Source organism: Pseudophryne corroboree, chromosome 4 (genome assembly GCF_028390025.1).
Source record: "Pseudophryne corroboree isolate aPseCor3 chromosome 4, aPseCor3.hap2, whole genome shotgun sequence".
NCBI classification, from domain to species: domain Eukaryota; kingdom Metazoa; phylum Chordata; class Amphibia; order Anura; family Myobatrachidae; genus Pseudophryne; species Pseudophryne corroboree.
Window position 1 is genome coordinate 865,647,019 of NC_086447.1, and position 23,733 is coordinate 865,670,751.

The 23,733-nt window shown below is 46.5% G+C and overlaps 1 protein-coding gene across 8 annotated transcripts in view; it reads right to left on the reverse strand.

Moving 5' to 3' along the window:
• TTC7A (tetratricopeptide repeat domain 7A) overlaps window positions 1-23,733 on the reverse strand; it is a 914,714-nt gene that overhangs the window by 187,175 nt on the left and 703,806 nt on the right. For all 8 annotated transcript variants that reach the window (XM_063918709.1, XM_063918713.1, XM_063918708.1 and 5 more), the window contains one exon: window positions 2,070-2,201. In XM_063918709.1, the coding sequence (XP_063774779.1) occupies window positions 2,070-2,201 (132 nt within the window). The remainder of the gene's footprint in view (window positions 1-2,069; window positions 2,202-23,733) is intronic.

Genomic DNA, 23,733 nt, shown 5'->3' on the forward strand with positions numbered 1-23,733 from the left:
CGCTCGCTAGGGTTTTTTTTTGCACTGCTGCGAATAGATAGTCGCCGCCCCTAGGGGAGTGTATTTTCACTTTGCAAGTGTGCGATCGCCTGTGTAGCAGAGCTGTACAAACAGATCTTGTGCAGTCTCTGAGTAGCCCAGGACTTACTCAGCCACTGCGATAACAGCAGCCTGTCCGGGACTGGAATTGACGTCAGGAACCCTCCCTGCAAATGCTTGGACACGCCTGCGTTTTTCCAACCACTCCCAGAAACAGTCAGTTGCCACCCACAAACGCCTTCTTCCTGTCAATCTCCTTGCGATCGCCCGTGCAAATGGATTCTTTGCGCAAGCCCATCGCTCAGCGGCGATCTGCTATGTACCTGTGCAAAGCGCCTGCGCACTGCCGTGCATATGCACGCGCAGTTCTGACCTGATCGCAGCGTTGCAAAAAACACTAGTGAGCAATCAGGTCTGAATTACCCCCATAGTCACTGCTGGCTGGGTGTGAAAATACAGTAGCCCCGCCCTCCCCTGGTTTCTCCTCCTCCCAGCCAGCAGTAAGTCATGGACGATCCTAAGGATTGCCCACCCCGTGCTTCTGGACGCTCTTCTTGTAGGACTGTGAAGTCCAGCAAGAAGTGTGAATGCAACCAACTTAAAGTACTGCTGCTGTCTCCATCAGATTCCATAGAGCCGGCAGCCCCTAAGACCCATCACAATTACCCCAGCAAAGATGAAACCGAGAAGATCATAGATTTGTACCGTTCGTTGGGGGAGTGATCTGTATACAGTGAATCCATTTTACATACATACATCTCTGTACATTTAATAATGTTTGACATTTTAAAGGTGCGCATAAGGAGAAGGATCTAATTGGTGAATGCAGCGTCTAACTGGGATATATAGAAATCCCTACGAGACAGATGATAGGTGTCACATGATTGGGAAAACAACATAAAGGTATTATCACAGATTACATACAGTAGTGCATGTTTGTCATTAAGACACCGGTTAGATAAAGGAAGGTTTGGAATCCCTGAGCATTGGAGGGGAAAATGTTGCTCTAACGCTTCCGGGTTGTGACCCAGCTCTCTCACTGCACAGGGGTGGCCATATTGCACTGTTTCACCGCCTACGTCTCAATCATTGCCAGATTAAGGGGGGTATGCAGGGCATACTGTACCCCGGGCCCCCCTTTGTCAGGGGGCCCCCCAGCCAGAGCACACTGACATCACTAACTTTATCTCTTAAGCAGCAGCAGCAGAACCATAAGCCAGAATGAAAGCAGGACAGTATGCAGTGCAGGTAGAGACACAGGAATATCATGTTTCATGAGCTACCGACAGAGCTTTCGGACCAGAGGAGAGATAGGAGGGTGGAGAGAGCTGTAAGTGATACAGGGATCCCAGCTTCTCCTCCTCCCCACTTGGGTGTCTGAGTCTAGTGTAAACTGTTATGCAACTAAGCCATTTGGGTCTAGAGATTGAGACACACACAGAGAGTCCTCCTGAGTCCTGTCCCATTGTGTCTGTAGTAGTACAGATTCTTGCAGATTCTTGCATGTGACAAGATAAATTATTTCATTTTTGTATGTGTATTTTAAGGCTAAGTTGTCTTTGTTCCACTACAAGAAAAGTTTATAAAATAGTTGTCTTACAATTAGGTGGAGCTATAAACAGTACTTAGGCATTATTAAACTATTAGTTAAAACTAATATACACCATTGGTTTAAATTTAATATACACATTCTATACCTCCCACCATGACCCATTCCAGGAGGGACAAAATACTCTCGACTTCCTTCTTAATTTATGATTGCAATCACCTGTGTTGAAGTACCTTTCTTATCAAGTAAATAATTCAACACAGTTGACGACAATCATATATTAAGTGGGAAGTCCAGGTAGAGAGCATTTTGTCCCTCCTGGAATGGGACATGTTGGAAGGTATGCACAATTTAATATACATCCCCCACCTTCCATCGGGGCCCCCCGTCTTACGTGCCCCGGGCACCCCGAAGGCTTAATCCGGCCCTGGTCCCAATATATTCCTTATATAACTTCCTTAATTTATCGCTAGGCACTTACCGGCCTGCAGCCATATCTGCTCCAGGGTTATCCACTGATGCATTGGTCCCTGTCTTTGTGCGCTGTGCATTGTAAACTCAGACATGGCCTGCTCCATGCGGGATGCTGCAATGGAAGACGCCCGCTGGGAACCTAGGAATACATGATACAGAGGAGTATACATAAACACACAATGTTATCACCCATTACGGTCATACAGACGTCCAGCAAAACAATCATCTTAATGTAGAGGTTCTAAGGCCTTTCCTTTTCCTTTTGTGTATCTCAAAGTACAGGTGAAAGTGCAGGTAGTGACCAGATCTGGAAACACCTGGATAAATGACAGACACCAAGCATACTGAATGCAAGGGCTTACATTGCGTTGTGTTGATAAAAAAAAAAAAGAGTCTTAACATGGGTCAGGTCAAACATAAAGATGCTGGACTTCCCATCATTATGGCTAGAATGACTACAAAAGGAGACGTCCTTGATCCTGTAAGAGCGCAGATAGCTTTGTTGGCCAAAACATTTCAACTTGCTAAATGCTGACAAGCAATGGCATCTGAATTTAGGTCATCTGGAAGGAATACCATAATCAGCAAAGGGCAACATTTGTGGGAATCCCATACACCTAGGACTGTGATATCTGTGCATGGATTGGGAGTGCAAGGCAAAACAGGTGATCAGCTGAATGTAACTTCCAATCTGTGTCTAGAAGTAATAGGCCCTACACACTGGCCGATATTCCTCAAAGATATGAACGATCTCGTTCGTTATTGAATGAGATAACGTTCATATCTTTGAGTGTGGAGGCACCAGCGATGAACGATGCGCGGCCCCGCGCTCGTTCATCGCTGATGCTCCGTCGCCTGTGCATGCAGGCCAATATGGACGATCTCGTCCATAATTGCCTGCACTTCTATGGAGCCGGGTGACGGGGGGAGTGAAGAAACTTCACTCCCCCCGCCACTGCCCCCCCCAGCCGCCGGGTCGCCCGTCGGCCGTATCCGCCATCGGGCAGCTCGTCGGCGGATCTTTAAATGTGTAGGGCCCATTAGTTTCATCAAAATGGTCTGATGAAAACTCCACAGAGCAGACTATTATGGTCGGATGCACCACTCATAACCTGGCAATTCACAGTTGCAAGTTGAAGGGTACAAAGAGCTTAGCTGGGTTACCAAGCCAAGGAGTCAGATGAATCACCCCTCACAATATTCTCGATAAATACAGTAATGAATTGCACTTCCCTGGCCAGCCTAAATAACTCTGGTGGCATTGTAAAGTTGTGGGACCCATTTCCCTTGCATGGTTTGGATTAAGGAATTCTCTGAGAAGGTAAGGGCAGTGCTACTTATTCACTGGTGAGGTCGCACGAATACAAAACCATTGCACAGCGGCGATGCCTTTGTATTTGAGGAGTAACTCCCGGCCAGCGCAGCTCCTGCGGCTGGCTGGGAGTTACTTGTTGCTCCCACTGGCCGCAGCGGCCCGCCCCCCCAACGGTCCGGCCACGCCTGCGTTAGCCGGACCGCTCCCCCTAAACGGCAGCTTAATGCCGCCGTTCAGCCCCCTCCCGCCCAGCGACTGCCTCTGTCTCAGAGGCGATCGCTGGGCACCGACGACTGCCATGCGCCTGCGCACTGCGGCGCCAGCGCATGTGCAGTTCCGACCCGATCGCTGCGCTGCGACAAACTGCAGCGAGCGATCGGGTCGGAATTACCCCCATGGTCACAAACAATGCAACCAGTCAGAAACGTAGAGTGGGCAGCTGCCAGAAGATCATCTTCTAGCAGCCTCCAATCGCAGAGGGACCTTCTGGCCCCTCTGCATCCCTGCACTTTCCCCCAGTGTCTGCCATGCCACCTGGTGGCTAGCCCGGAAAAGGTAAATTAACCCCCTTCAGCCCCCTAGTTTGTACCTGGTGGCTGCTATGATGAGCAGCCGCTGGGGAAATCAAAGTTGCAATGGTTGCAATGATGGTGGTGGTTGCGATGTTCCAATGCATCAAAAATCCAATATTTTACAAGTGTTATTTTTTTTTATTTTTTTTATAAGTCAAGTGTTTGTCAGGATGATAATATCCCCATCCACAGAGAAGGTGTGTTTGCCCAATGTATTGATGAACATGGCAGTGATATTACCTCTATACTATGGTCTTCTCAGTCACCCAATCAAGCATATACTGTATGGAATATTTTGGAAGAATGCCTGATTAACGGTCTTCCGCTATAGTTAAGCATCAATTGAGCAGTATCCGGTTGATAGACAGTGTCTAGTTAGACAGTCAATAGATAGACACCATATGTTAGACAGACATTAGGTCGACAGTGCAAAAGGTCGACAGGGTCAAAAGGTCGACATAAAAAAGATAGACAAATGTTTTTGTTTTTTTATTTAACATGTTTTTGGACTATTTCATTTATCCATGTCGGCACAGAGTTGGGTATAAAGCGTGGCGAGCGAAGCGAGCCCCGCGAGGGTATGCCTTTCTACAATTGGGGGTCCCAGATGACAAAACTATCCACACAAACCACAAAAATGCAAAAAACATGGTGTCTACCTTTTTTATGCTGACCTTTGGACCCTGTCGACCTTTTTAATTTCGACCTTTGACCCTGTTGACCCTTTTAATTTTGACCTTTTGACCCTGTCGACCTTATGACCCCGTCGACCTAATGTCTGTCTAACATATGGTGTCTATCTATTGACTGTCTAACTAGACACTGTCTATCTTTTATACCACACCCCAATTGAGCGACATTCTTGTAGAATGATGGTGCTACAATCTTCCTGAAGTTCCACACCCTTGGCATACCCAAACCAACTCAGCATACAGGTTGTACTGGTAGCACTTAGTGGCCTATCAAATGACTGCACATTAGGGCTTCCATTTCTTTTTTACTGAACCGTATTAGGGTAAGCCAATGACGGATTTACCTGAGTTCCAGGAGGAAATTTACAAGACATGTTTGTGTGGACTGAGGACAGGGCTGGGAGACACTTGGCTTGTCAAGGGCTGATTTACTAAATCCCATTACTATCGGCATCTGGTTGGAGTCATGTTTGCCTTCATACACTGAGATAGGTTCAAAGACATTAAACATAAAAAAGGAGATCCTTCTAAATAATTCAACAAACAAACATGGGTCTTACACGCTGCCAGAATGTTACATCATTAGTACGCCAGCCCCAGAGAGTTCTCAAAATCAATAGCAATATATATTATGTAAAAGAACAGCACAGAAGTAATACAATCAATAAATAACATATGAGATACATCAGAATGTTCATTTTGGGAGATTCCTCTAAAAGGTGCTTGGGCTAACAGTGCAGAAATAAAATACTGATACATAGGAGACATCTGGAGGCATCATGTGCGCAAAGTATCCCTATAGATATAAAGAGTCAGCTATTATCTCCGGTTTTTGATGCATTTTGAGGTCAACAATATGCAAACATATATCATTCACTGTATTAAGACTATTCTGTCTCTGTGTGAGAATAGAAGAGGGTTAACCAACACCCCAAGTTGCTGCTAATAGCCAAACAGCAGATCACATGTGATACATATATTGGAAGAAAGCCAATCATATTTCGTGGTACTGTAAACCAGAAGTGGCTAAGTGAGTTTTATGGAAGGAATGGAGGTTGGGGGAGAGTCTGATAGAGACAGGAAGGGTGTTCCATAGATTAAGGGCAGCGCAGGGGAAGTTTTAAGAGATGAGGGAGAAATTATGTAGCCGGCAAACTGGAGTTGGTGGGAAAGGGTGTGGACAAGGGGCCTAATTCAGACCTGATTACAGCTGCAAATTTGTTAGCTAATGTGGAAAACTGTGGTTTGTGGAGTATTGCCGCATTATTTAGTACCCAGGCTATTTAACAAATGAGTACCACCGCATACATCAACAATATCAGAGTGTATCTATTTTTATACGCATAAGCAGTTCCCATAGCTTTATATGAGGACTATAAAAGTGGCACATTTACCTAGCTCTGAAAAGATTGGCTTATAGCAGCTGACACCCTTCAGATAGTAGTCGCTGCTAGTTGGCTGCCTATGCCAAATATTTGGCTATTTGCCTATGCCAAAGCTTTGCAATTTGTACATGCAGCAGCATTTCAGAAGGGCATGCCCTGTAGCGTTTGGCAGGTTAAACCACAAAGTTAAGTCTTTCCAAGCTATGGTAAAATGCTGGCCCTACACTAGGACGATATCGCATCTGAATGTACAATTTTGACGTGTCGTTCGATGCATTGTGTATACATCGTGCTGGTTTTGGATACGATTACGATGCAATGCGCGGCCCCGCGGGTGGAATGTTGCATCAAATGATTATACGTGCAGCCCGTATTATCCATTGTAATCGTATGCACATCGTACCTTGGGGGTAATTTTGACCTGATCGCATGCTGCCGTTCATCGCAGCGCAGCGAATCAGGTCAGTAGTGTGCATGCGATAGCGCTGCAGTGCACTGGCGCATGGCTGACAGTTGACGGCTGTCGTTGCCTAGCGATCGCCTCTGCCTGATTGAAAGGCAGAGGCGGTCGCTGGGCGGGAGGGGGCGTCATGGCGGTGTTTGGCCGACGTTTTGTGGGCGCGGTCCGACCAATGCAGGCGTGGCTGGACCATGTGGGGGGCGGGCTGCATCGGCTGCGTGACGTCACACGCAGCCGCTGCTACCCGGGCAGCAATGAGTAGCTCCTGTAGTGCAAAAGCATCACCACTGTGCAATGCTTTTGTACTTCTGCGGGGGTGGGGGTCGGGCCTGACATGCGGGGCGGACTAGCCCTGTGCTGGGCATCCCCCTGCATGTCAGTGTGCCTGATCGTAGCCCTGCAAAATTTTGAAGGGCTACGATCAGGTCTGAATTAGGCCCCTTGTTTTATGCATCGTACAATGGAACATTCCATCAGCGTCACTTTGAGCGGCCTTTTTTTCAAGGTGATCATGTGCTTTTTCTGAGGCACACGATCGCTCGATAGATCGCATGCTTCATCGTATGCACATCATGTGTCCCAAAAAAAACAAATCGTGTGTCCAGAGTTCCCAGAGGAATTGAATGGAAATTGGGACAGGAATCGGATCGGATGCTGGTCGTCCTAGTGTATGGCCAGCTTAAGATTTCACTGTGTGGGGACAGAGTATTTTAAAAAAGTGCTATGCCGGTAAGCAAAAATTGTCAAACAGCTCTGAAAACCTTTAGCTATATAGTGCAAAGCTATGTGATATTTATCTATTAAAAATGAAATAAATAGGATTTTAAATACCTACCGGTAAATCCTTTTCTCGTAGTCCGTAGGGGATGCTGGGGTCCACATTAGTACCATGGGGTATAGATGGGTCCACTAGGAGCCATTGGCACTTTAAGATTTTGAGAGTGTGGGCTGGCTCCTCCCTCTATGCCCCTCCTACCAGACTCAGTCTAGAAACTGTGCCTGAGAAGATGGACATCTTTGAGAGAAGGATTTTACACAGATAGTGGCGAGATTCACACCAGCTCTCACACAAGGCAAACCAAGCTAACTAGCTTGAAACCTCAGCAACGGCTGAACAAGATTACTTACCAAGTAACAAAACAGTACTTAACCTAGAACTAAGCACTACTGAACCAAATAACCACTGCAGGATCATGAAGCGCTGGGGGGGCGCCCAGCATCCTCTACGGACTACGAGAAAAGGATTTACTGGTAGGTAATTAAAATCCTATTTTCTCTTACGTCCTAGAGGATGCTGGGGTCCACATTAGTACCATGGGGATGTACCAAAGCTCCCAGAACGGGAGGGAGAGCGCGGAGGCTCCTGCAGAACCAATTGACTAAACTTAAGGTCCTCCGAGGCCAAAGTATCGAACTTGTAGAACTCTGCGAACGTGTTCGACACCGACCAAGTAGCTGCTCGGGAGAGTTGTAAGGCCGAGACACCCCGGGCAGCCGCCCAGGAAGAACCTACCTTACGAGTAGAGTGGGCCTTAACAAACGTAGGACACGGCAAGTCTGCCGTAAAATACGTATGCTGGATAGTAAACCTGATCCAGCGAGAGATCGTCTGCTTAGAAGCAGGACACACAAATTTCTTGGGATCATACAGGACTAACAGAGAGTCCGATTTTATGTGAAGAGCAGTCCCCCTCACATAGATTTTTAGAGCACTTACAACATCTAAGGACTTTGATGAAATTGAGGAGTCAGTCACAACTGGCACCACAATAGGTTGGTTGATATGAAATGCCGACACAACCTTTGGAAGAAACTGCTGACGTGTCCGAAGCTCAGCTCTGTCTTCATGGAAGATCAAGTATGGGCTGTTACATGACAAAGCCCACAACTCTGACACACGTCTAGCAGAAGCTAAGGCCAACAAAGTGACAGCCTTCCACGTGAGAAACTTGACCTCAACCTCCTGTAGAGGCTCAAACCAGTCCGACTGGAGTTACTGCAATACCACATTAAGATCCCAAGGCGCCGTAGGCGGTACAAAGGGAGGCTGGATGTGCAGAACTCCCTTCAAAAAAGGTCTGAACCTCAGGGAGGGCAGCCAACTGTTTCTGGAAGAAAATGGATAGGGACGAAATTTGGACCTTTATGGATACTAACCTCAGGCCCATATCCACACCTGCTTGCAGGAAGAGGAGAAAACAACCCAGTTGAAACTACACCGCAGGAAATTTATTGGACTCACACCAAGATACATATTTTTTCCAAATACGATGGTAATGTTTTGACGTTACTCCCTTCCTAGCCTGTATCAGGGTAGGAATAACCTTGTTCGGAATGCCCTTCCGAGCTAGTATCTGGCGGTCAACCTCCATGTCGTCTAACGTAGCCGTGGTAAGTCTTGATAGGCGAATGGCCCCTACTGCAGCAGGTCCTCTCGAAGAGGAAGAGGCCTCGGCTCTTCTAGCAGTAGATCTAGAAGATCCGCGTACCAAGCCCTTCTTGGCCAGTCCGGTGCAATGGGGATTGCCTGAACTCTTGTTCTCCTTATGAGTTTGAGAACTCTTGGAATGAGTGGGAGTGGAGGAAACACGTACACCGACTGGAACACCCACGGAGTCACTAGGGCGTCCACCGTCACTGCTTGCGGGTCCCTCGACCTGGAACAATACCGCCGAAGCTTCTTGTTGAGACAAAAGGCCATCATGTCCATTTGGGGTACACCCCAAAGATCTGTCACCTCCTTGAACACCTCCAGATGGAGACCCCACTCCCCTGGATGGAGATCGTGTCTGCTGAGGAAGTCCGCTTCCCAGTTGTCTACTCCCGGAATGAAGATTGCTGAAAGCGCCACAGCGTGTTTATCTGCTAAGAGAGTGATTCCTGTTACGTCTGACATTGCAGCTCTGTTCTTCGTTCCGCCCTGTCAGTATATGTAAGCCACTGACGTTACATTGTCCGACTGCACTTGAATGGCCCGATTTCTCAGAAGATGGGCTGCTTGGAGAAGACCGTTGTAGACGGCTCTTAGTTCCAGAATGTTTATCGGCAGGCTGGCTTCCAGACTTGACCTCCTTCCTTGGAAGGTTTCCCCTTGAGTGACTGCGCCCTAGCCCCGGAGACTTGCATCCGTGGTTAGAAGGATCCAGTCCTGAATCCCGAACCTGCGGCCCTCCAGAAGGTGAGGTAATTGCTGCCACCAGAGAAGTGAAATCCTGGCCCTTGGTGACAGACGTATTCTCTCGTGCATGTGTAGATGGGATCCTGACCACTTGTCCAGGAGATCCACTCGTAAGAGGCCACCATCTTCCCAAGAAAGCGAATGCACTGATGAACCGTCACCCGGGTTGGCTTCAGGACATCCCAAACCATTGTTTGTATCATAAACACTTTTTCCTCTGGAAGAAACACCCTCTGCACTTCCGTGTCGAGGATCATTCCCAGAGAGGACAACTTCCTGGTTCCTGGTTGGTTCAAAATGTGATTTTGGGAGATTCAGGGTCCAACCATGTTCCCTGAGAAGCTGGGTCGTGAGAGCTATGGACCGTAATAGCTTCTCCTTGGACGATGATTTTATCAGCAGATCGTCCAGATATGAAATTATGTTCAACCCCTGTCTGCAGAGAAGAACCATCATTTCCGCCATCACCTTGGTGAATACCCTCGGTGCTGTGGAGAGGCCGAATGGGAGGGCCTGGAACTGAAAATGACAGTCCAACAATGTGAATCGAAGATAAGCTTGATGCGGCAGCCAAATCGGAATGTGGAGGTACGCATCCTTGATATCCAGGGATACCAGGAATTCCCCCTCCTCCAGACCTGATATCACTGCCCTTAGAGACTCCATTTTTAACTTGAACTCCCTCAGAAAGGGGTTTAGCAATTTTAAGTTCAGAATTGGACTGATCGAACAATCCGGTTTCGGTACCACGAAAAGGTTCGAATAGTAACCTTTGTTTTGCATCTGGGGATGAACTGGTACGATAATCTATGAATCCACCAGCTTCTGGATGGCTCTCTGTAGGGTAGCCTTGTCTGCCGGCAAAGCTGGTAAGCCTGATTTGAAGAACCGGTGAGGAGAGAGATCTTGAAATTCCAGCCGGTACCCCTGGGGCACAATATCTAGTACCCAGGGATCCAGGCCGGACGACACCCAGACGTGACTACCTCCAGGCCGCGCTGTCCACCATCATGCTGAGGACTTTGGTGTACCAGAAGCAGGTTTCTGTTCCTGGTAACCTGCAGCAGCAGGTTTCTTGGATTATGGCCGACCTCCTCTAAAGAAGGTGTTGGACGGTTTGGCCTTTCTTGTTTTAGCAACACGATAAGAATGTGATGCCACTGAAGGAAAAGGTTTCTTCATAGCAGGTGCAGCTGAGGGAAGAAAAGGAGACTTACCCGCTGTAGCCGTGGTGATCCACGCATCCAACGCTTCCCCAAAGAGAGCCTGACCTGTGTAGGGTAGGGTCTCCACACCTCTCCTGGATTCCGCGTCAGCAGACCACTGACGCAGCCACAGTCCTCGACGAGCTGAGACAGACATGCAAGAAATTCCTGCAGCCATTGAACCCAGGTCCTTCATGGATTCCACCATAAATCCTGCAGAATCCTGAATGTTACGTAAAAACAATTCTATGCCATTTTTATCCATAGTATCCAAATCCTCGAGTAACGTGCCTGACCACTTTACTATAGCTTTGGAAATCCATGCACAGGCAATAGTAGGCCGTAGTATCGCCCCTGAAGCTGTGTATATGGATTTGAGCGTAGTATCAATTTTGCAATCAGCCGGCTCCTTTAAGGCGGTAGATCCTGGAACAGGTAAAACCACCTTTTTTGAGAGTCTGGATACAGATGCGTCCACTATGGGTGGATTTTCCCATTTTTTCCTATCCTCCTCAGGGAAGGGAAAAGCAACCAGAACCCTTCTAGGGATCTGGAATTTTTTCTCCGGGTTTTCCAATGCTTTCTCAAATATAGCATTTAATTCTTTGGACGCAGGGAAGGTTAGCGAGGCTTTCTTATTGTCAGTGAAGTAAGCCTCCTCAACCTGCTCCGGTGTTGTATCTGCAATATTCAACACATCCTTTATAGCCTCTATCATCAGCTGCACCCCTTTAGCAAGAGATGCGGCCCCCCTAAGCATATCCCCATCACCGTCTGCCGTGTCAGAGTCAGTATCCATGTCATCCTGCATAATGTGTGCAAGAGCACGTTTATGGGAACCTCCTGAGGGGGGCCTGAGATAACAGAACCGGACCAAACTGCCATAGAGTTCTGTAAAACCTGAGTTGCAGATACATTCTGTGCAACCCTAGGAGAAATCTGAGAAATAATGGATTTGATAGAGGATAACCATTCAGGCTCCCTTGCTGGTATCTGTGCCAAAACAGTGCAATCCTGATTACATGGAATGGGAACATCCTGAAAGGGCATATCCTGTGCAGCATATGACACAGAGTCCCTGGACACAGCTTATTGGAGACCACAGACACTCCACACACACACAGGGGAGGACAGACAGAGTTTCACCCCCAAGAAAGGCAAGAGAGACACAGAGATTGGAGCCAACCCACACACAGCGCTATACAGGTATAGGGAGACCCTAAACCAGCGCTGACTGTGTACCTTAATAAGTTACACAGTCTTTACACAGCCTCCCCCCCCACCCCCCCACACACACAACCCCCCTGGTACCGTGAGAGATACCTGGAGTTGCTCTGGAGGGACTGCACATCACTGACAGCGTTTCTGCAGGCAGGAAAACGCAGCTGAACGCTGCTGGGTCCGCTCTGAGAAGCTCCGCCCCCTTAATGGCGCTGTCTTCCTGCTCTTCATAGGATTATACTGGCCTGAGGATGTATGCTGGCAGAGATCCCGGGACCCCGACAGGCTGTGTGACCAGTGTAGGGTGTCGCGCTGGCTCAGGGCGCCCCTCACAGTGCCGGACTATGTACCGCTGAGCCCCGGAGCGCAGTTTGTACTGCGCCATATACCCTTTTGCCGCCATCTTCGCACCGGCTCCCCGCTTGCTAGGGGGGCTGGTGACTAACTCGCCACCGATCTTCTGGCTCTATAAGGGGGTGGCGGCATGCTGCCGGGGTGAGCGATCCCCTGTGGCGGGGAACGTTCTATCCCCTCAGGAGCTCAGTGTCCTGTCAGCAGAGATAGTGGCTCAGACCCCGCAGGGCGGACACTACTTCCCCCCTTAGTCCCATGAAGCAGGGCGGCTGTTGTCAGCAGCCTCCCTGTAAAATAAAAAACTCTAAAATAAACTTTTACTAAAGAAGCTCTGTAGAGCTCCCCTAGCTGTGGCCGGCACATTTTCTAAACTGAGTCTGGTAGGAGGGGCATAGAGGGAGGAGCCAGCCCACACTCTCAAACTCTTAAAGTGCCGATGGCTCCTAGTGGACCCATCTATACCCCATGGTACTAATGTGGACCCCAGCATCCTCTGTGGCGTAAGAGAAAACAATAAAAAACTAAATTGGGCCCCTAGTTGTGGTGTTTACAGTATGACAACGCCTAGCGAATTATGTTTTATGATCATTTATATTAAAAGCACTATCATTGTGGCACGGCAACCATGATTTGTTAAAGAGCTGGTTGGCAAGTGCTGTTAATTATACATGAGATAATGTAGCCCTAGAGTAAATGATAAGGATAGTACATCACAGAAGAGTTTAGTAATCATGTAAATAATGGTCAATCTGATTTAATTACTTAGAAATGTCTCCCCATCCCAGTTAAGGGGGGTACACATGGAGAGATCCGTGTTTAAAATCTAAGCAATCTGACTAGATTGCTTAGATTTTAAGCACGGATCTCCCGTGTGTATGCCCCCCAGCGATAGCGATGCGCGACTCCGCGCATCGCTATCGCCGGTGCTAGATTGAGCCTGCATGCAGGCTCAATCTAGCGGGTTGCTCACTTCAGCGCTGTGTGAAGTGAGCCGCCCCCCTGTCTGTCCGTCCCCTCGCTCAGCACATCGCGCTGTGCTGAGCGGGGGGAGAGATGTGTGCTGAGCGGTCTGTGTTAAGATCACTCAGCACACATCTCACCCGTCAGTACCCCCCTTTTGAGTGGGTGCCACAATCTTCTTTTTTGGAAAATTAATCTGTGTCAGCAACTGATAAAATATTAATTCAATATTATTTTATGCAACCTTTAATTCGCAATCTGCTTTAGTAAATGTAAATTCTAGATTCAACCATGGGCCCAATGCATACCACCATACATAATCCGGGTCTTAGGAAGAAAGAGGTTAAATTAAGGACCTCAAGGCACAAGTGCTATTATAGATGTTATGGAACAACGGCATGTCCCGAAGCATCTTTATAATCCTTATAACTTTAGAATGTAAGCTCACACGAGCAGGGCCCTCTTCCCTCATGTGCTTATCCTTTCTCTTACTTTAATAATCTTCAACTGCACCAAATCCAGCAGTCTTCTGCCACCTGATACTTATTCCAGTGTCATCTGCTGATGTAACTATGTGTATTTACCCTGTACTTGTCCTATACTGTCATCAACTGTAAGTTGCTGTTTTCCTGTTTTTGATTATTCGTTTATATACTCTGTAATTAGGCGCTGCGGAACTATTGTGGCGCCATATAAATAAAGGATAATAATAATAACAACAGCCAAGTGCTTCTAATGGATGCTTAAGTAAGAATATAACAATTCAGTTAATCTAGCTCCTCCAGTCTTCATAGTTCTCTGTGAATCTACACGACAGAGCACTACTATGCAATGAATGCACTGTACAGTTACAGTATAGAACTGCTGCAATAATGAGGATATTGCTCTAATGATTTTTAGGCTTGGTATACTTGTGTATGAATGCCAGCTGTAGTATTCTATGTGAGTGACCATTGTTGTAAGTGGGCACCCAGGATCATTGAATGGAAGCTGCATAAAAAGATCCATAGGTAGTTTTGATGTGTCTGTCAACATTATGTCATCCAGTTTGGGGGAATTGGATTGTAAGCATGACCAAACGCCCTATAAACCCTCCTTTCTGTACCCATGTGACTGGCAGAAGTTTGTACTGATGTAGGATCAACAGTAGAAAGTGCATAGAGCCACAGTACTTTCTTATGTCGAATTTACATACAAAATATTTCTGCTCAGGATAGAAGTGAGCCATGTACAAACAGTATGGTAATAAGCATACAAACTCCTCACCAATATGGGGGCAAATCCAATTGTCTGATGTGCTTACCGCGGGCGGATAGCATTGAGCTTTAATGCCTGGACCTATTCAATTTTCAGCCCATTTCCTCCTGCGGTTAGATTCTAGGTTAAGTGCACCCTAAGAACAGAAATCCGCTCTTAGTAGGACTTTCTGCCCTTACCGTACTGACCCATAACTCCCTGCGCTAACTGCAGCCTGTGGGGCTTACTGTGGGGAGCAACTGAATGGTATCCGGTCTCTAGATCGACTACTCTTAGGTCGACATGCATTAGCTCAACCACTATTGGTCGACATGTATTAGGTTGACATGGTCACTAGGTCAACATAACAAAAGGTCGACATGAGTTTTTCACAATTTTTTTAAATGTTTTAAACTTTTTCATACCTAACGATCCACGTGGACTACGATTGGGAACGGTAACCTGTGCCGAGCGCAGCGGTAGCAGAGCGAGGCACCTTGCCTGAAGCATGGCGAGCGAAGCGAGCCATTCGAGGGGACAACGTGCACTAATTGGGGTTCCCAGTGACTCTATGAAGAAAACGACACCCCAAAAAATAAACAAACGCATGTCGACCTTTTGTCATGTCGATCTTGCTCGTGTCGACCTATTTTAGGTGTTGATTTAAGGGGGGTACTCACGGAGAGATCCATGCTTAAAATCTAAGCAATCTGAATAGATTGCTTAGATTTTAAGCACAGATCACTTGTGTGTACCCCCCCACAGCGATAGCCACGCATCGCTATCGCCGGTGCTAGATTGAGCCTGCATGCAGGCCAATCTAGCACGTTGCTCATTTCACCCAGCGCGCCCCCCCCAGTCCTCCCCCGCATCGCTCAGCACAGATCGCGTTGTGCTGAGCGGCGGGAGAGATGTGTGCTGAGCGGTTCGCTCAGCACACATCTCTCACGTGTATATGGGCCTTTAGTTACTGTCGACCAATAGTGGTCAACCAAGACACTGTCGACCTACAGTAAGTGTGGTCCCCACCTGATCTCCCCGGGCACTGCTACAAACCGCGGTAATCTGTCCCTCACTGTACACACACCTCTTTAGCAAATTTTTTATTTCAAACAGATTTTGAACCCGACAATGGGGTAAATGTAACAGTCTGCGAGTTGCAGGCAGATGTGAGATATTTGAGATTTAGTATCTACAATTAAAAGGCAAAAAATTAACAGGCAAAACATGATTTTGCCTTTTAAAATAAAAATATTGCCACTTTAAAGACTAAGGGCAGGGGGGGTGGAATTCAATCAGCAGCAGTGATTTACCACGGCTAATTGACCCACTGGGGTCAATTAGACCGTAAAGCCTGCAAACATCGGGGATTATTTTTCACCTGCACAAGGCATGTGAAAAAAATCCGATGTCAATCCCGTTTTTACCGACGTGATGGTGAAAACACACAGGTCAGTGAACTTACAGTGCCTTGCTAAAGAATTCACTATTAATGGCTTTTTGCCTATTTTGTTACATTATAACCTGTAATTTTATTTTTGTTTTTAATCTGAATTTTATGTGATGGATCTGCACAAAATAGTCTAAGTTGGTGAAGTAAAAATTAGAAAAATTTTACATAAAAAAGAATATTTATAAATAAAAATCTGAAAATTGGCATGTGCATATGTATTCAAAAGTTCTGGTGCAACCAATTACCTTTAGAAGTCACATAATTAGTGAAATGAAGTCCACCCATGTGCAGTCTAAGTGTCACATGATCTGTCAGTATAAACACACCTTTTCTGAAAGGCCCCAGAGGCTGCAATACCACTAATGCTGCATTCAGATCGCAAATGCCGGATCCTACCCGGTAAGAGAAACGTGTACTTACTGGGTGGAATCCGGCATTTGCGCTCCGTTGCTGGCTTTCCGACCCGGCAATATACCGGGTCGGTTGCCATAGCAGCGGAGGGCGCAGCAGCAGCAGGGGCGGGGGTGGAGGCGGCGCCGGGAGATGAGCTCATCTCCTGCGCCGCCTCTGCCTATGCTGTGAATGGGAGCCGTGTCGCATCGGAACGGCTCCCATTCACACTGCGCCTGACCCGGTAATCAACCCGGTAATAACCCTTCTTTTTTACCGGGTTGAATTACCGGGTCAGGCGACCCGCTAATTCTGAAAAGGACCTTTCACATCGCACACTGACCCGTTTCGACACGGCAATATGCCGTGTCGATACCGGCTTTTTAGTGCGATGTGAAAGGGGTATAAGCAAGAGGCATCACACCATGAAGACTAAGGAGCTCTCCAAACAAGTCAGGGACAAAGTTGTTGAGAAGTACAAGTCAGGGTTGGGTTATAAAAAAATATCCAAATCTTTGATGATCCCCCAGAGCACCATCAAATCCATCATCTTCAAATGGAAAGAACATGGTACCACAACAAACCTGCCAAGAGAGGGCCGGTCACCAAAACTCACAGACCGGGCAAGGAGGGCATTAATCAGAGAGGCAGCACAGAGACCAAAGGTAACCCTGAAGGAGCTGCAGAGTTCCACAGCAGAGACTGGTGTATCTGCGCATGTGACTACAATAAGCCGCACACTCCATAGAACTGGGCTTTCTGGAAGAGTGGCCAGAAAAAAAGCCATTACTTAGTGTTAGAAATAAGAAGGCACATTTTGAGTTTGCCAAAAGGCATGTGGATGACTCCCCAAATGTATGGAGGAAGGTGCTCTGGTCAGATGAGACTAAAATTGAACTTTTCGGCCACCAAGGAAAACGCTATGTCTGGCGCAAACCCAACACATCCCATCACCCCAAGAACACCATCCCCACGGTGAAACATAGTGGTGGCAGCATCATGCTGTGGGGATGTTTTTCAGCAGCAGGGACTGGGAAACTGTTTCGAGTTGAGGGAAAGATGGATGGTGCTAAATACAGGGATATTCTTGAGCAAAACCTGTTTCAGTGTGCCTGTTATTTGAGACTCGGACAGAAGTTCACCTTCCAGCAGGACAATGACCTGAAGCATACTGCTAAAGCAACACTCGAGTGGTTTAAGGGGAAACATCTAAATGTGTTGGAATGGCCTAGTCAAAGCCCAGATCTCAATCCAATTGAGAATCTGTGGTCACACTTGAAGATTGCTGTTCACAAGCGGAAACCATCCAACATGAAGGAGCTGGAGCAGTTTTGCCTTGAGGAATGGACAAAAGTCCCAGTGGCAAGATGTGGCAAGCTCATAGGATCTTATCCAAAGTGACTTGCAGCTGTAATTGCCGCAAAAGGTGGCTCTACAAAGTACTGACTTTAGGGGGTGAATAGTTATGCCCGCTGAAGTTTTCTGTTATTTTGTCCTATTTGTTGTTTGCTTCAAAATAAAATAAAAAAACATCTTCAAAGTTGTAGGCATGTTCTGTGAATTAAATGATGCAAACCTTCAAACAATCCATTTTAATTCCAGGTTGTGAGGCAACAAAACATGAAAAATGCAAAGGGTGGTGAATACTTTAGCAAGGCACTGTAAAATGAATGTTTTCGCCCCAAAAAAGTAAAAAAAAATTTGGGCGCAAAAAACGGGGTTTAAATTGTGTGATTAAAAAAAAATCGACCCAAAAAAACCTGGAAAAAAAATCATCATTGGCTGATTGAATTCCCCCCTAAATTGCATCTCACGGGCTATTACATTTGTGCAAGTTTGTGTTTGGTCACTCGCTAATATTTTTAAATCGCCAAACTGCAATACGTAGAAACCCCCTCTATGAATATATCACACGCATAGCGCATTATCAACTAGTATGCAGCATTGGATCATCTGCATTACCAGCGGACATCTGAGTAACTCTCAGGTTAAGTCACACAGCTGGGGACCAGGAGCCGTTTTAGGTGTGGGCAAACAGGGCAGTCACCTGGGGTCCTGCTGCCTGAGGCCGCAGTCACCCGCAGGCCCGCTGCAGCCGACACCATTGAGGGAGACAGTCAGACACTAAAGGTCCCACTTGACTTCTAGCGTCTGGAAGAGAGCAGGGAGATAGATGCTAGAGGTCAAGTGGGAACTCTAGCGTCTGACTGTCTCCCTCAATGGTGTCGGCTGCATCAGGGTGCAGCCGTGCCATGGTGTGCGGCCGCGGCAACGAGCATGAACCCTGTGGCAACTAGCAGGAAACCCCTGGCAATGAGCATGAAACCCTTGGCAACGAGTGTGGAACCCAGAGCATGAAACCCCTGCCAATGAGCATTGAAACCAGAGCAGGAAACCCTTGGCAACGAGCATGGAACCCAGAGCATGAAACCCTTGACAACCGGGCATTAGAGCCCTGGCAACGAGCAGGTAATTTAAAAGAAGCCTTACTGTGGGGCATCATTTGTAAGTGACATTACTGTGTGTGGGGCATAAAATGGTGTCAGGGGCATAATTGTATGTGGCATAATGTGTAATGTTCATTACAGTGTATGGCATAATGTGTAATGGGCGTTATGGTGTGTGGCATAATGTGGAATGGGCATTATGATGTGTGGCATAACATGTAATGGGCATTACACCTTTGGCATAATATGAAATGTGCATAACGTGCATTGGGCATTACATTGTGTGGGATAAGTTGTAATAGGCATTACGGTGTGGCATAACGTGTAATGAGCATTATGGTGTGTGTGGCATAAGTTGTTATAGGTATTATGGTGTATGGCATAATGAGTAATGGGCATTATATTGTGTGGAATAATGTGTAATGATCATTACGGTGTGTGGCATAATGTGTAATGGGCATTATGATGTGTGGCATAATGTGTAATGGGCATTATGATGTGTGGCATAATGCGTAATGGGCATTACAGTATATGGAATAATGTGTAATGGGCATTACGGTGTGTGGCATAATGTGTAAGGGGCAATACTATAAAGAGTAAAAATGACAAATAATGTAAAGGACATGAATCAGGTGTTGTTTTTCCTGTGTTGTATAAGGGGCTCTACCTGGCGTAATGTGTATAATGGGTACTACTGTGTGGTATAATGCGACTGATGGACACCATTGTGCGGTGTAATGTGAATTGGTACTATTCTGCAGTCAAGCTCCTTCTCCATGAAGCCACGCCCTTATCTTTACATACGCACCTTCGGCGTGCACTAACCCCATTTTGATTGGGGGGGGGGGGGGAAGGGCGCCAAAAGAAACTTTCGCCTTGGGCACCACAAGGTCTAGAACCGGCCCTGCTGGGACAATGAAGCTGCATTAAAGGAGCCCTGACCCCAGAAAATGGGGCTGATGCACCCATGTTTTCTGGGTGCATCCTGTCGCTGCCCCCAATTGCCGTGAACATGTCAATCACACTGCGGCATTTGGGGCACTGCGAGTGACATCACAGCCCTCGATCTGCACATGTGCGGATCTGAAAACAGTGGTGATGAACTTAAAAATCGGGTTTACATACATCACTGAATTAGGCCCACAGGGTCTTCGCACGCGCATCTGGCCATTGTGCACGTGTGTAACCCTTCACCATGTGGCTGCATCGCGGAAGGATGCGGCCGCAAGGTGACTGACAGCGGCGGTCGTCGGGGGTGTAGATGTAGCATTTCATAGGCGTGGTCCAGACAATGCAGGCGTTTGTTGACCATTTTCAGGAGAGCTGCGTGATGTCATAAGCAGCCGGTCCGAGAGGAAAAATGCCGCCGGACGCCTGCCAGCGCAGCCATGTTGCACAGGCAGGGGTTGAACTCAAATCGATGTGTTCACAATCAATTGGTGAATGCATCATGGGGCGGTGCCACACAATGCTGGGAGTCCTTGCCCTATGCTGGGCGGTCCCCAGTATGTGAGTAGATGGGCGCAGATCTTGCTGCGGAAACAAGATCCGTATCCATCTCTGAATAACCCACTATGTATGTTGTGTAAATCAGTGTCACAGTCAGGAGCCATCCAAAACATAAAGGTGACTTGTTGGGCGAGATGGTCTTTAGTGACTAAACATAGGGGGTCATTCCGACCTGATCGCACGCTAGCTATTTTTTGCAGCGCTGCGATCAGGTCAAAACTCGGCTAAACTGCGCATGCGTATGCACCGCAATGCGCAGGCACGTTGTACGGGTACAAAGCGGATCGCTGCTGGGTGATGGATTTTTTTTTTTCAAAAATGTTTTTATTGCATATCATACAAGTAAAAGGACAATGGGGGTAATTCCAAGTTGATCGCAGCAGGACATTTTTTAGCAGTTGGGCAAAACCATGTGCACTGCAGGTGGGGCAGATATAACATCTGTAGAGAGAGTTAGATTTGGGTGGGTTATTTTGTTTCTGTGCAGGGTAAATACTGGCTGCTTTATTTTTACACTGCAATTTAGATTGCAGATTAAACTCACCACACCCAAATCTAACTCTCTCTGCACATGTTATATATGTCCCCCTGCAGTGCACATGGTTTTGCCCAACTGCTAACAAAAATCCTGCTGCGATCAACTTGGAATTACCCCCAATAAGAAATATCGTTATCCAAAGTACACAATTTCTTAACATTTTTCTGCCTCTTGATATAACAACACAGATATACATAGCGATTTTTTGTTGTAAAAGTATATCATTGACACCAGAGGTCAACAAAAAGAACAAAAAAAAAAAAATCATGTTGAACTAGTACAGTCTCTTGTTGATTTTTGTTATGAGTTAACGGCATACAATAGATGGTTGCAATTTAAAATCCAATTAAATGGAAATTAGAAAAAGTAAAGAAGGAGGGAGAGGCGGTAAAGGGGGTAAAGAAGAATAACTAAAAAGGGGGGAGAGGGAAGGGGGGTAAAACCATGCGCGTCCGAGCCATTCGTCATCTCTCAACTCAAAGTGACTGGTGGGTCTTGTATGAACAATCTAGTCTCATACCAGATGGTCATGCGAAAACATTTATGTATTTGCTGTCTAGTCTCAATGGGTAAAGTGTCTATGTAACTCTCCCACACTGAAAAGAAGTTCTCAATTTGGGAATCTTTATGAAGTGTGGTTTCAGTCCATTCAAAAAGAGTTTTTTTGGAGTGTTTGGCAAAAATCCGAGGATTGCCCATTCTGGGGTCAATACCAGAAAGTTCACTAGGTGATCAATTGCAAATTGTCTTATCGCCAACCAGAAACGCTGAATCATCGGACATTCCCACAAGCAGTGATATAAGGTTGCATCAGGGCCAGCACATTTATGGCAAACGGATGTATTACTTATACCAATTAAATTACAACGGTGGGGAGATAAATATCCTCTGTAGAATATTTTAAAAAACATGTCCTTGTAGGATGTAGCTGAAATAGTTTTGATAGAATATAATAGACTTTTCAAAATATCCTCTTCCTTTAAATTGGGAAAGTGTGCTAGCCACTTTGTGATACCCGTTTGGAATTGACCAGTATGATAAGGCAGCCTTAATGTTTTATAAAAGTAAGTTATGGCTTTCGTGGAATAGTTCACATTTAGAAAGGCGTCATCAAGCGGATTACACCAGTCCTCCTCGTTTAAAAAAGTAATTACTTTGTTAGTGTAATGTTGTGCCTGGAGAAAGGCCAAATTGCTGAAGAATCCATTCGCACAGCCGATCGCAAGAAGATTGACAGGAAGAGGTCGTTTATGGGTGTCAACTGACCGTTTTCAGGGAGTGGATGGAAAAACGCAGGTGTGTCCGAGTGTTTGCAGGGCGGGTGTCTGACGTCAATTCCAGAACCGGACAGGCTGAAGTGATCGCAGTGGCTGAGTAAGTTCAGACCTACTCAGAAACTGCACAAACTGTTTTTGTACCGCTCCACTGCACAAGCGTTCGCACACTTGCAAAGCAAAAATACACTCCCCTGTGGGCGGCGACTATCTGATGGCAGCGCTGCAAAAAATAGCTAACGAGCGATCAACTCGGAATGACCCCCATAGTTGCCAGCTCCTCTGTAGGCTATGAGAGTGTCAGTCAACAAGATTGGCCGGGTTTATAACATTTTTAGAAATTAAAATATACGGTCAACATAAGGATATTGAAGAAAGCGGTGATAACTCCTCTTTTGGCGAAGGAAGGGATTTATCACTGCTTCTCCCATTTAAGAAGAGGGTTACCACAGAGAAATCACAAACGTCTCCTGTGGTCCCACTCAATTCCATTTTTACCAAAGTCCCCACAGTCCGCTATGGGGACTGCACAATGGCTCAGCTTAATAAGCAAGGAAAAGCTACAGTATGCTTGTTGTCGCTAGGTAAGGGCCTCCTCAGATGGTGTAATCATATATCTGTCAATGGGGAACCTGCAAAGTCAAAGAGGCTTTGCAAGATCATTTCTGGGTCAGATCACAATGAAAATGAACATTTCTGGAACTCCTCGTTCGTATCGTTAGACTGCCAGAGATAGAGAGAAAACCTCCACTTAGCAGCCCCGGATTATTACATTTCAACTACAATGCGTTATACAGCAAATTAGTACAAGCGCACTGGCCCACCAATGATAAATACGCCCCTTTGTAACTGATTGGTTTCCAGCACAATACAGTCTCAGCATGCTGTACTGGTGTGATGCAGGTGGGCTTCCTGTGCTCAGCAAAAATACAATGTTAATGCTAACCATCCAACGACGCAGCGCAGGCACTTGTTGTATGCCACGTCACACCACTGAATGTTTATAAACAGCTTTTAGCCAGTCATTCACGCTTACCTTGTTCTATGTAGCAGTGTAACAGCTTTTCTAGACATTCCAACATAAATGATACAAGAACCACTCTACCTTAAATACCAGTTGTCTTATGGTAGGGATACACAGGCGCTATTCTCTCCACTTCTAAGACACCACAACTAATTGCTCCAAGTTGGAGAGGATGTCACGCAGGCAGTTTTTGGACAGCTTTTATATTGAGCTCGTTGAACATTTAAACAAACCGCTTGAACGGTCTGGACAAATGTCCAACGCGTTCAGTGCAAACACTCTCCCACGGCATTCTTTAGTACATCAGCAGACCCTGTCACAGACCATTTTTAGAATTTATTACTAGCTTTTGTTGAAAATGACTAATACCAGAAAACTGGGGTGGCACTATCAAATAGTGGCGGTATTGCCACTATCAACAACCATGAGGGCCAGATTCAGCTATATAAGCAAATACT